We start from the raw sequence: 14406 nt of genomic DNA on the forward strand, positions 1-14406 counted from the left end.
GGAAAAATTGTCACTTCATAGAACACTTCATATTTTTCCGTGGCTCCATCATCAAAAAATTCAGCTCACCTGAGGAGGATCCACTATCATCAGCACTGTCTTCTCCCTCCGTCTCTTCATCCACCTCCTCCTCAGTTCCCTCTGATTCTTCTGAAGAGTCTGGTGATGCTGAAGGCTCCTCAAAATCAGAGGTATACGCTCCTCTGTATTTCTCTAAGAGCTCTTCCATGCTCATCTCCCCTATGAAACAAAGAAACCACAAGTGACATTATGACCTCAGGAAATTAATTAAATTTGTGACCATCTTAATTACATTTTAATTTGAATTGTGGTCAAATTAATACGTTTATTCAAATGATAACTGACAGTAAAGACATTTATGTTTCAAAAGGTTCGATTTCAAATAAATGCTTTAAATGCTATACATAAAACATTTCACAGACCACAAACCTTTGAACAGTAAACACTGCTATGCCTAAAAAGAATTTCAGTATTTCATTTACCCTCTTTAGCAAGGTCGTCAAGTTCCTCTGTATGGTCTCCATCTCCTTCAATAACTTCCTGGGCTGCAATGGTGTCTTCTTCATCTTCCGCTGAAGAGAAAAATTAAGTAACATTAAGTTATATGTTTTACATTTCCATTCAAATCAATAGGATACCCAAGTTAAGTGTCCATCTAAATAAAACTCTACTAACCATCTTCTTCATTGGCACTAAATTCTTTGTCTTCCTCTTCAACGGTAGATAATGAAGTATCTGAGGCTTCTTCTTCTGATTCAACATCCTGTCAAATTAAAATTAAGTCATATGTTAGAACTGAAAAAAAAAATATAGCAAATAAGAGATGTGAAGAGTGATGGACCACTTTAATAGTGTTTTTAATGACGCATTATCAATCGGCCACATTGGCGACAGTGATTGTAAACAATTAATCATTTAAGGAGTTCACTTCCACAACAAACATTTACAGGTAATTTACTCACACCCTTGTCATCCAAGATGTTCATGTCTTTCTTTCTTCAGTTGTAAAGAAATTATATATATATAAAAAAAAAACACTTCAGGATTTCTCTCTATATAGTGGACTTCCATGGTGCTCATGAGTTTGAACTTCCAAAATGCCAGTGAACCGAACAAAACTGATCACAGCTAGTTAAAATGATTAATTGTTGTCATGTTTTGGGCTGTACTAATTGGTCAGACCAGAAAACATTTAAAGTATAGACTATAGACTGCCAAAAGTCCAACAAATCAAGGAGAAGAGTGCAAAAAACTGTCTGAGGAACAAAAGGTGTTTGTGGTTGGCCAAACTGAACAAAGATTTACAGGGCAAGAATTTAGCTAACATTTGTGTTTGTTCTTATCATTTCCGGTCAGGTAGGTGAAATATTAGGCTAATATATTAATTAATACTTCTCATGCATATCTTTACAACCTATTAACTTTAGTTTGTCGTCAATATGGCCGCGCATCCGGGTAACTGACCAAATCGTGACTTAAGTGCAAACCCTCTATTGGAAAGTCTAGACTCTAGACAGTAACAATGGCTATGTAAAACCAACTGTTTTGGAGTTGGAGCTGATCCTGGAAGATTGCTGTACCTGGGGGAGAGTTAAAGTACTGAGCAGCTGGTCCAAAGGCAGATTGCCCTCCTCCCTTAGTAACTCTATCTCTCGTCTCTGTGTCTCTGCATCATTCCCCTCTTGCTGCTCCTCTACTTCTATAGTCTCTTCATCATCCTCCTCCTCACAAGGTGGCTCAAAGTCTCTATCTGCAGAAGAAAAAGTACAATTTAGTGGTCTAAACCAAGTGAACAAAGTGAAAACAAGAACTTCCTGAATCATACGATCAAATATCTCAAAACTGGCACAGAAACACAGTAGATTTTTTAATTCACTAACTTTATTAGAGCATCTGTATGTGTACAAAATGGCCCTGTGGTATTTGAACACTTAAGTAACACTTTAATATATGACATGTTTGCTAGGTCTAGCATAACTTATGTGCAGAATCCACTTGGTTTGATATTTTGTTATAGGCTATTTATTAATGACATTTATATATTGTTCTGTTTAAGTGTCCAAATACTTTCTAGGACATTTGCTCATTTGCTTGATCTGAACAAGAAGTGTAAAAGAAAAGTCAGTCCTCACCATCCTCATCAACAGCATTTAGCTGTGATTGTTTGGAGACAGCTGCAGTGTCTGAACTTTGTACAGGAGCAGCATGCAGGGACTGACTTAACATGTCCGAGTAACGCTCTGTCTGACCCACAATGAAATCCAGCTGGAGATCTAGAGCTTTCTTCCGTTTTTCTTCCAGTCTGGACTGTTGTTTATACTGGACCACCTGTGCACAGCAATCAGTGGGAACAGTTTAATGTCTGAATTATTGATAGTTTTAAGTACAACAGGGTCATTTTCTGTCAACTCAAGGTCCCCGGCTTAAATTTTGGATTTTGCTAATTTATTTTTTGAAGAAAGATAGACATGTATAGTGAAAAAAGCCAAAATATTAAATGTCATGGATGATTTTTTACTGAGCAATCCACTCTTTTGTAGAGGGGGGTCAAAATGGCAATTTACAGGGTGGTAAAAATGACTTCAGAAAGATGGCAGCATCATAATGTTATTTTTACTCTAAAATCTGTTGACTTCAGCAATCTTTCATTTCAACATTATTTGTTCTTCAGACATTCCTCTTTAAAAGAAAAGTAGTATTATATTTTTGCAAACTGGCCCACATTTCATTTTTGACCACTAAAAAGTGTACCTTTTATTGATTTAATCCCAGAGCCATATTAAAATACCATTATCTCTAAAACCAAACCATACAGGGCCTTAAAATGAAGATGCCAAAAGGACAGTTTGTTAAGACCCAATATTTAAAAGGGCATTAGGATATCTTTAATACTTCTTGAGTTACAGGCATGCAAACTTTGTAGAAAAACCCAAAAAAGTGCTGTTTCCCCATTTTTGAATGGTCAACATTGGCACATAATGCAACAAAGATTGCTGAAGAATCGACAGATTTTACTAACAGACCTACCAATATCTTCGTAAAAAATCTTTACGATACTGCCATCTTTCTGAAGTAATTTTTAACCCCCTGTAATTTCGCTCTGAATACCTTTTTGACCCCCCTCAACAAAATAGTGGATTGCTTAGTAAATATTCATCCATGACATTTAATATATTGTCTTTCATCACTATACATGTTTATCTTTCTTCAAAAATTTGAGCTGGGGAAGTTTTTAAAATGACACAGAATGACCCAATAGAGATTCAATCCAAAAAAACCTGAAACTGAAAGTCACCTTCTCAACGCTGCTCCAGAAGGCACGGACCTCCTTGGCAATAGAAGAAGCAACCCTTCTGAGTTTGGCCTGCTCTTCCCGTTTCGCTCTCTCTTCTTTCTGTCTCAGCTCCTCGTGGTGGCGCATCACCATCCGTACTACCTGAAAATGAGTTCAGATTAGTTAGATGCTCTATTAACCCAACATTTAAAAAAAATAAAACTAGCAGTCTGAATTTAACATTTAACACTTACCTTTCGGGCCACTCCTCTTTTCCATCGCCTCTCTTGTGCAAAATCTGCAGAAAGCCACTGCATTTCCTCACAGAGGTAATCCCATTGTACTTTGGGCCGTACTGGTTCGGTTAGACGAGACAGACGCTTTAGGGACCAGAAACCTTCACGTTTTAGCGCGAGGGTACGATGTTCTATTTCTGCTTCCTGTATTAGTATTACAAATAATTAAGAAAAAGAATAAACATTCACTTACAAACACTGAATCACCGTATTTCTGAAAGTCCAAAGATTAAATGTGTTGTCCTCTTACATGTTTTGCCAGTTCTGCCATGTCTGTATGCTTTGGCGTGGATTTCGGGGTGGTTGTTTGCTCTGACTGAAAACAGCCACCAGAACCCTGGGAGGAAGTGGAGGGCATGTTTTTGCCATGAGAGTTGCGTACAGGTGAGGCCCTGCCTGTGTGAGAACGCGTCCAGTCACCAGATGAGGGAGATGGAGATGGACATGGAACAGGGGAGGTGGAAGGGGTAGAACCTGCGGTAACCTTGCCTGCGATCCACTGACAAACCTTGGGAAAGAAAAAATAAAACAGTGTATCTGACTGCGTGACTGCACAATATTATTTAGCAAAGAATTTCAAAGGAGAGATAGAGTGCCCAAGAAGAGATAAAAGAGTTTCATAAACACAGCCTGGTCTACAAGGACATCTTGGTGAGCAAACATCTTATAACCTCTCTCCTAATTTCTAAATAATACATGCTACTCTGAACGATAAAACAGTTTCATACACTCAGCTCTATTTTCCTGACAGTTTGTGCTTGGAAGAAAAGTATTTTTAAGCTAGTGAGGTGAAACAGTGATAGACCGATATATATTCCAGGTCAATAAAGTAGCCATTTTGAGATTTTTGGCACATACCAAAAACCATCCCAGCTTGGATGCAACTTTTACATTCCCCCTTTTTGTGAATTAAAATATTGGGCAAAATAAGCATTCACTTCAATGCCCGCATATACGTTTTCTTAACCAACCTATCAGGATTTTACTGGATACCCCACTTCGATCAGCCATTGCAAAACCCATATCGGTCCACCACTAGTTGGAAGAAGCAGGATCATCGCATCAGCTTGCAACGATCAGATCTGAAGGATGCCTGACACCTCTTACCTTAAATAACAAGTCTTGTCTGTCTGTCCTGCTCTGCCCACGCTGGAAAACACACATGGCTCAATATACAGCCAAGAAGTGCACTAGCATCAAATCGTGGCTTTGAAACAGTTATGGACAGTGTACACAGGCTCAAAAAAAAAACATCTGAATTATAAATACACTTTTGCTGACTACCTGATGCTTTCATCACGACTACAGTGTTTCCCATACATTGATTTATTCGTGGCGGCCTGCCACAATATCAAAACTGACTGCCACAAATAGATTTTCCAAAAGGCTTTGACTTTGTAGAAAAACATGAGCTTTACAAGTTTCAAAATAAAAATGTGGTGCGGGTGTTTTTATATCTCCGACCAGAGATTACCACAATAAGCCTTTAATATTTAGGTTAGCATATTCCTCGTTCAAACGCACAAAGGCCGGGGACAATCCTGAGTCGCCATCTCCTCAATCGACACGCCTTTAGAGAGAAATGTTTACGGATTACATAATTTAAGGATTACGTAATGAAAGTTTTTGTTTTTGATTTGAATTATCTTGTTTTTAAGTAATAATTTAAAGCTTTATTTAGATATATTTATCATGTCTGTGAAGCAAGTATTCACTGAGTTTCGGTTTTTTTGTGAAGTGCTCCTTAGGGCTGGGCCGATAAACAATATCAGATCGAATCGCGATAAAATTTATGTTAATAACGATGATAAGCTCTAGACATTTTTTGCTCGATATGGATTAATCTAAGAGCCAATCACACAACAGAAATATGCGACAACAGCCAATCAGCCTGCAGCGTGCGTGTGCATGTAAAAGTACAAATTTCATTTCCTACCGCACTTTGCGAAGCAAACTTAACACCAGGACGACAAAAAAAAAAAGAGTGGAAGCTGCGACAAAAGTGAAACTAACCTCGAGTTATTATCCAAAGATGTTGAAATTGTCGACAAAAAGGTAGCACGAATTCCATTAAGTGGTTTGGCTATCTAAAAAGTGACTCTCAGCTCAGCTGAGAGTTTGGCGCGATTGTTAAAACTGAAACCGAAAGCAAAAAACACACGCGCATTCAAAAGCAATTTTAATCCCCCTTGTTTAGAGAGTGACTCCCCAATGCACGCAAATTAGGCTACATGACATATCTAGGCTGTTATCAGTAGACTATGATAGGTTGTGTATGTCTATAGCTCTGTATCATGCTTGAAATATTCGGTCTCTATTTGCACTTTGAATATTTAGAGAGTAGCCTACTTTGATTCTGGCTGAATTATCTGCACTTAATACGATTAAAAAAGAACTGTGTCGTAATTTTTTTTTAATTTATACTGTAGAGTGTTTCAAAATGCAGTGGTTGCCTCTAATTTAAATAGCTCAACCTATAATAGAGAAAATAAACAATTGTGTTAATAATAATACATAAATAAATAAATGTTACAAATTATGTTTTTAACAATCATTTTATGTTTACATTTTGTACATTTACTCTCATTTACCATACTCTGTCACAACTTTTATTTTTTAAATTTATTTTAGTAAGGTGTTTTAAGTTAAGGCCAAATCTGTAATCTGTTTTTGTTAATAAACTATACTTTAAAATGTAATTCAATGAACCCTTTAATTTTTGTGGCTTTAGTGATTGTTGGGATACTATTTTAAAGCTGGCAACATCAACAGCTTATATCGAAATATATATCGTTATCGTTCAATATGGGGGAAAAATTGATCGAGATTACATTTTTGCCATATCGCCCAGCCCTAGTGCTCCTATTCAAAACCCAGACGGCAAAAAGCACATCCAGTTTGTTTTCTTTATTTTACAAAAGCATTTAACTCTAGCTGCTTTTAATATGCGGTTTGTTGAATCTGCCGTTTTGAATCTGCAACATTTTTTTCTCTCACTACTGTGATCACATGTGCTCTGTGTAACATTATACTGCAGCGAAGTAGTATAACATAAGAAGGACTTACCACACAAGTTTTGATGCTTTAGTGATGCTCAGGATCTGTAAATCATTGGCCATCATCAGTGCACTCATCTCTCCGTTTATGTGGTAAGTAAAATCTTATGTACAGGCTACCGCTAGCATTAAGCTAACCATGTCCCTTCAGTGGTTTTACTGATGTATTGACGTTACTGATGATTGGGCGATGCAAATGTTGGGGACGTAACTATTAACGATCGGGACTATTGCGTAATAGTCGGCGTTATGTTGGAATTTACCTATTTTTCGGTGGTCTTTTGCAAACACCAGATTTATATAAGGAGGAGGAAATGGTGGTGTTTGAGACTCTTAGTTATTATTTCAACTATGCCAAGCTAAACACAGTTTTCCATTCTATGGCACCTTTAAATTGTTTTTTCAAAAAAAAAAAAATAAATAAAGGTTTTCTGTTTAATTTAATTGCATGAGCAAAAAATAAATATCATACATTTTCCCCTAATTTACAGAAGACACCCAATAAAATGCCATTCAGTGTAACAATCTTGTCAGGCATATTCACAACAAAAATCAATTTATGACATATTAAAAGACAAATTACTTTCACCCTAAATACTAATTAGATGTAATTCTACATTTTAAAAATTTGTCGCTATCCTAGGTTTTGCCCATTTGTCAGTAAGTATGTTTTACAATAAAATTTAAAATGCTCCCTTATTCTTTTATATATTTTAATATGTACAAATTTGAATATGCATGTTGTTTGAATTTTTACATAAATATTGTGTTACACTGAATGACAATGTAACATTATTTCAACCAAATTTTGATATTTTATTCTCTAAAAATTTATTTGAAACCATCAAAGTAGACATTTAAATTGCAATGTGCTTTTTATGGACATAAAATCACTATTGTAAATTTATTTTGATGTGTACAGCTTAACGTCTTTGGCCCATCTATAGATTTTATTCTAGTGTGATGATTTAAGGCTATTGACCAAACTGATCAATTCACTGTCTGTCGCTGGTCACTTGATCATTGCTTTAATAAAACAAAAACTTGAATTTAAAGAAAAAATGTTTGTTTTGACGCTCATGCTGCCAGAGAACGAATTTGTTTTGTTCTGATGAGAAAATCGACTGATCTTTTTACGCAATAAACATATATATTCACCGGGGATGTGCCGCCACACAAAGACCGTAAGTCTGTGGGAAACACTGTAACTATTATATCAACTAAAACAAATAACACATGAAATCACTGCTTCATCATGGTTAAAGTCATAATAGGCGAGCTGCCATTACCTTGTTCGCTGCGGGACTGGGCGTAGCATTGCTGTCCTCATTTTGGACATCCATAGAGCTGTCAACCTCTCCATCGCTACTCTCCTCTATAGAAGCATCAAGTGGCTCCAGAATAGAGTTCTGAGCATCTTGTGTTGTCGACAAAAGCTCATCTGGTAACTGCTGCTGCTCCAACTCCAGTTCACCCCCCAAAGTCATTGAATCCTGGCATGGTGTACCAGCCAAAGGCTGTTTACACCGATTCCCCTCCGGGACAACACTGGATACCGTATCCCACACATCTCCAGCAGAACTTTTTGAGTTAGGGAGTTGCACTGAAGTTGATAAAGAAGTGTTAGCAGAGGATTCATTTTGAAGAATGTTGCCAGAACTAGAAGTAGAATTAGAAACAGTTCGAGAGGACAGAGAGAGAGTGTTTGAGACAGGGAGGTCAGCTGGTAACACAGCATCCTGCTTTATAGCGGAGGATGCAGCCGTATCAGTTTTAGCAAGGCACTGGGCAGCTTTGTTTAATCCATCACTGGGCGATCCAGCCTGGACAGGTGAGTTCTGCTTGGTTGAGATCCTAGCAGACAGGGAAGAAGGTTGCTTAAGGGTAGGGCTGTCACCCTTCTTTAAGATCAGTAGCTTTGGATCAATTGTGCCACAAGACAATGAAATTAAAGACACACCTGGTGTGTTTTCCACCATAATAGAGTCTTGCTGCTCCGTGGATGATAACCCGGTCAACATGTTTGCAAGATCAGTGTGACTTGAATCATCATTTTGCTTGACAATTATAGATTCTTCTTTTTGCGTAGAGGGCATGGTAAGTAACTCTTCTGTGGGTTTGAGTGCATCAGGATGAGATGAGGTCTGATTCCCTAGATTGCTCTGGGCTTGCAAGTCTTGCGTCAATGTTTCCATTGGTTCGTCCTCTTCTTTGTCAGTTAACAGCAGCTTAACATCACTGTGAAGGGCAGCTGATGTAAAGCAGGGCACAGTGCATTCATATACAGCAACAGTTGACTGGGATTCGGGGCACTGCACCAGAGACTCCTCACTGACCTCCATCTCTGCATGCTCAGACTGCCCGTCTATCTCGCTTACAACCAGCCAGGTATCCTCCATATCTGGCTGCATTAATATACCTACATCAATCAAATCTTTCACCTCGACAGCATTGAGAGCACTTACGTCCTGCCTCTCTTCCACATTCACGATATCTGGAGTATCATTCAGGCATATCTGAATCTGTGAGAGTTTATGTTCAGCTGGAATGGACTCTTGTACATGTTGGACCATACAGTCTGATTCTAGCCCCTCTAAAGTCACGCAGTTCTCCGTGTGCGCGAGCAGCACGCTCCCATCCTGTTGGTGATTTGAGGACATGGAGATTTCTATTCGATTGGCACTGTCATTCTGCTTCAAAATCACATCAGACGAGCTGCAAACCATGACTTGTGACCTTTCATTCACAATGGGGACCTGTACATTGTCAGTGCATGTCCCATGCCCAGACAGCTTTGGTTCATCAACAGAAATGTTGTGAAATACTTCTTTAGCAGCCACATTAAAAGAAAGATCTCCATCTATAGGGACTTTCTCATTTCCTTGCCCCTCCCTTCCACTTGTCTCTTTACCCAAGTTAAAAATTTTGGGGGTTTCACTTAAACGGACATGCTGTGTATTCTCAGGCGGCGTGGGCATGCCAGGTGTTTTTGTCTTTTGTGTAGCCTTTTGTGTTTTACTGCAGTCCTCTGAGGGATAACAGCTGCCCTTATCGGAGTCATTTGGCATGCTATTTCCACCGACAGGGGTAATGTGCTCCCCTCCTTGTATCGATGATGAATATCCTGAGCAAAGGGAATTTTCACTACTACCTTGTTTTGTTCCCAAGGCTTGTCTAATTGGACTAACTGCGCTGCCTTTGTCTGTTTTAGGCAGATCTTGCGTGGCAACTTCCATAGCCGCCTTAGAGTCAAGTTTACAATCCTGCTTTGCTGAATTTGTCGTACTTTGCTTCTGTGGGACGCCAAATACAGATGATGTGGCGGTCTGATTTGTCTGAAAAGGGGGCTGCTCCATGTCTGCTGTCTTAACTGCACTTGAGACTGCTGGGAGGACTTCTGTGGTTGGGACACAGGAGCTCGCTCCAGGTGTGTGCTTTCCAGACATGTTTTTGTAGTCCAATTTGATTGTCTCTGGAGGCAAGGGTCCCTTTTCTGTCTCAACAGGGGCAGAGACACCCCCTGCATCTCCAGGATGTTGGCTCCAATCTTGGCAGTGGCCTGTGCTGGATCCTTCCGCCATATCAGTCTCCCTGTATGCAAGACTCGTTTGCTTTGTGTTACACCCGTAAAGCAAATCCTGTTTTTGTGTAATGCTATCCGTCCCACTCTCAAAAAGTCTGTCTGAGGGTGTCCGACCCTCCAATGTGTCTGTAAGTTTTTGTGTGTCTTCAGCAGTAGCTGACACCAGTCCACTTTGGACAGCTGATATCTCCTTTGATTCCTCGGCGCTACTGTTTCTTTGAACGTGAGCGATGGTCTGTTCTTTACATGTAGCCTTTGAGTCTCCTTTCTGCTGCGATCCAGTGGCGATGTCAACCGATGATGGTGGTAGATTGGCAGCTGCGACTGGCTGCAGGGCATGCTGGGGTGGCCCGGCCACATTCTGCGCAGCCGCGGAGGTGCCACCCAGCACAGCCACTGCCGGACAGGTGCACTGCTGCACCGCCTCTCCCCCAGACTGTCCTGCTTTAGAACCGGCACTGCTACACACTAAACCTGAAAGAATAGAAGTAGAATGCCGCATGACTAAAATGAACAAATTCATAACACAAATATGTTGAGATGAACGCATAAACAATAAAAGATCTGTCCGAAAATGTTCAGGGAGCATTTAAATGCAACGACATTCTCACTGACATCTGGTAACATTATAGAATTAGCCTGACTACTTAACAAATGGACAAGCAAGAGGTGAAAGATTTAAAGATTTTTAATTACAAACATTCCAATAGAGGGTTTTCACAAAGCGTCATCAGTCCGCCATATTGGCAGCCCTGAATGTAAACAATGCCACTGAACCGAAAGAAACATGCATATTTGGCTGATTATTGCTGCTGAAAATAGTCAATTATTGTCATGTTTTGGGCTGTACTAATCTGTCGGATCAGGGAAAACATTTGCAGTACTATAGACTGCCAATCAATATAACAAATCAAAGAGAAGAGTGCAAAAAGCTGAGGAACAAAAGACATTTGGCCAAACTGATCCAGGATTTCCAGGGCAAAAGTCTTGACAACATTTGTGGTTGTTCTTTTTCATTTCAGGTCAGGTAGGTGAAATATTAGACATATATCTTAATACTGCTTGACACGTATCTTTACCACCTATTAACTTTAGTTTGTCAAAATATTGCACCCTTTCCTGCTTACGAAGTCCTTCTCTATATGATTTAGCAGCTTCCACACATTTTTGTCTGTGGTTTAGACAGCATAAATTAGCAGAACAATGTATTCAGTAGTACATTAACCATGCAATCCATGCTGTTGTTTACATCCGAGTATCTCCAATACAGCCACGCACCCAAGTTAAGTGCAAACCCTAGATTCCATGAAAATTGCATAACTGTACTACAGGCACTGATTACAAGTGGGTTTCACATGTAACTTTAAAGGAATGGACTAAATAAATACCTGTATGTGATGAAGCACCAGTCTCTTCCGTGATTTCCACTTCCAGGATGCTGAGATCAAGGGTACCGCTGCATCTGAGGGTCTAAAGATAAACATTTAGAGTTAATTTCATGAATTTGATCATCTATTTGTAAAATCAAAACTACAATCTTGAACAAACAGCAATGATCCGACATATGAGAAAAAAGTATGTTTTCATAGAATGCAAAGTATAGATGAATAAGCTGCAGGACTATGTCATTTACTCCAAACCCATCTGCTCTACATACTTGGTGGTTAAAATGCAAGTTCAGCCTAACAAATCAAAGCAAACATGTAAAAAGAGTTCATCTACAAAGTTTTTTTTTTTTTTTTTTTTTAGCAATATAAGAAACTCATCAGAATGTGCAGCTACTATTAATTCCTTAAAACAGCCGGCTTCTACACTAAATACAGAAGGCTTATACTAAAGGAAAAAAGGTACTGTAATTTTCAAGAACAATATTAACCACACACAACTTTTAAAACACACATTGTCACCTTAACATCAACTGTTAAAAACAAAATGTTGTATAGCCGGACAAACGGTCTCATTCAGTACATTAGTGCGCCTGCTTTACGTTCGGTTAGTCTTTACCGACGAGTTACCGCTGTTCCAGACGTTATACTCCCACGACTGCTTATAAATGTAAGAAGATAGGACGGCGGTTAACGTTTAATATCGAATACGGATAACAAATGGAGCCGGCAGCACTGTATGCATGAGGCGGGCGAACACACATGGGCCTTTAGCAGGCTAGCAAAGCTAATAGCTCACAGACGTTACAATGGAGCCGACACGATAGCGTTTCATTTTTGTTGTTGGCGTTTAAATGACAGGGAGCTGCAGTCCTAAACTGTTTTGTGTAATAGTACGTGAGTGGGCGTCTGTTATTATATTGTTTTCTGAGACAAACACATTAAGATATATATAAATACACACACCGTCTCAAGCTCTCACGCGCGCGCTGAACACACTGCTCGGGCAAAGAGCGCGCGTGCACGCATCGGCTTCCATGAGAAGTTATGCAATGCTCAAGAACAAACTATTACTCATCATAATCCATATCGAGGGGGTTTTAAGACTTGTCACTGAACATAAACGTATTACTGGTCATTTTTTTATACACCCATTACAGGAACGACCTCTTGACGTCACCGCGCGGGGTCACGCCAGACAAAAATGCTAGCGATGCCGATTCGCGTTCTCGTGAGTCGGATCTTTTCAAAATGAAAGTATGCGAAATGATGTGATTTTGTTATAAGCTTTGTAAAACTGACAAGATCTACACTACGAGTCAAAATAATTAAGATTTTTAATGTTTTTTTTTTTTTTTTTAAATAAGTCTCTTCTGCTCACAAAGCCTGCATTTATTTGATCCAAAGTACAGCAAGTAAATTTTCAAATTCTGAAATATTTTTACTATTTAAAATAACTACTTTCTATTTGAATATATTTTAAAATGTAATTTATTCCTTTTATTTCAAAGCTGAATTTTAGCATCATTACTCCAGTCTTCAGTGTCACATGATCTCTCAGAAATCATTCTAGTATGCTGATTTGCAGCTCAAAAAACATTTTTATTATGTTGAAAACAGCTGAGTTAATTTTTTCAGGTTTCTTTGATAAATAGAGATTAGTTCAGAAGAACAGCATTTAGCTCAAATAGAAATCTTTTGTAACATTATAAACGTCTTTATCATCGATTTTAAGCATCTTTGCCAAATTAAAAGTATTAATTTCAATAATTTCTTTCCCAAAAAATAAAAAAACATTACACAGACTCCAAGCTTTTGAGTGTATAATGTATAATAGTGTATAGCTTTTATAGTGTATAATGTTACAAAATCTTTTTATACATGCAGATCTTTGGATCTTTCTATCTATCAAAGAATCCTAAAAAAATTACTTGACTGTTTTAAATATTATTAATAATAATAATAATAATAATAATAATAAAAATAATGTTTCTTGAACAGCAAATCAGCATATTAGAATGATTTCTGAAGGATCATGTGACACTAAAGACTGGAGCAATGATGCTGAAAATGTAGCTTTGATCACAGAAATAAATTATATTTTAATATATATTCAAATAGAAAGCAGTCATTTTGAATAGTAAAACTATTTCAGAATTTTACTGTACTTTGGATTAAATAAATGCAAGCTTGGTGAGCAGAAGAGACTTCTTTAAAAACATTAAAAAACTTTTGATTGGTCGTATGTGTAGTGTATTTTAGTACTAATGGACGCTATTTATTTTTGGGTTCCAAATGCTATGTTATCACAATAAACAGACGTATTAATATAAGCTAATAAAAATGTAATTATCAGCAATATGTGCCTTCATTAGACAAGTTTTAAAGCATGCAATGTGCCACACCGAGATGTCAGGGACCACTGGATGATAAAGAATCACTGAATCGGTTCAGAATTACTGAATCGTTTTTTTGGCTTCGAAAGAACCGATTCACAAAAATGAGTTGGACTTTCCGTAACATTCAACAATACAGTGTGTTATGTTGTACTATATTCTAGATTAGCAGAATCTCTTATGTTTTAGTAATACATTGGTTAATTACGAATATTATGTGAAAACCACGGACACATTAAACACACTGGAGACTATAAATGATAACTTGGCTGTTGTTGCACTTGCAGTGACAGTTTCGTTTTCCCCCAAAGTGTGTTGTAAGTTATCAACAAATCAGAACCCCTCAGATCTGCTAATGTTTTGGGTGCAATTCTATGTTGCATAAAAAGTAAATA

General features: G+C 38.1%; 1 protein-coding gene across 1 annotated transcript in view; it reads right to left on the reverse strand.

Annotated features, from left to right (window-relative positions):
• srcap (Snf2-related CREBBP activator protein) overlaps positions 1-14406 on the reverse strand; it is a 44307-nt gene that overhangs the window by 29694 nt on the left and 207 nt on the right. Inside the window, exons 2-11 of the mRNA XM_073827883.1 lie at positions 11619-11700; positions 7937-10704; positions 3842-4099; positions 3550-3735; positions 3317-3457; positions 2154-2349; positions 1602-1771; positions 697-784; positions 504-593; positions 70-240 (exon numbers count right to left, since the gene is read on the reverse strand). Coding sequence (XP_073683984.1) covers positions 70-240; positions 504-593; positions 697-784; positions 1602-1771; positions 2154-2349; positions 3317-3457; positions 3550-3735; positions 3842-4099; positions 7937-10704; positions 11619-11700 — 4150 coding nt within the window. The remainder of the gene's footprint in view (positions 1-69; positions 241-503; positions 594-696; positions 785-1601; positions 1772-2153; positions 2350-3316; positions 3458-3549; positions 3736-3841; positions 4100-7936; positions 10705-11618; positions 11701-14406) is intronic.

The sequence above is a fragment of the Garra rufa genome, chromosome 22, assembly GCF_049309525.1.
Source record: "Garra rufa chromosome 22, GarRuf1.0, whole genome shotgun sequence".
Classification (NCBI taxonomy): Eukaryota; Metazoa; Chordata; class Actinopteri; order Cypriniformes; family Cyprinidae; genus Garra; species Garra rufa.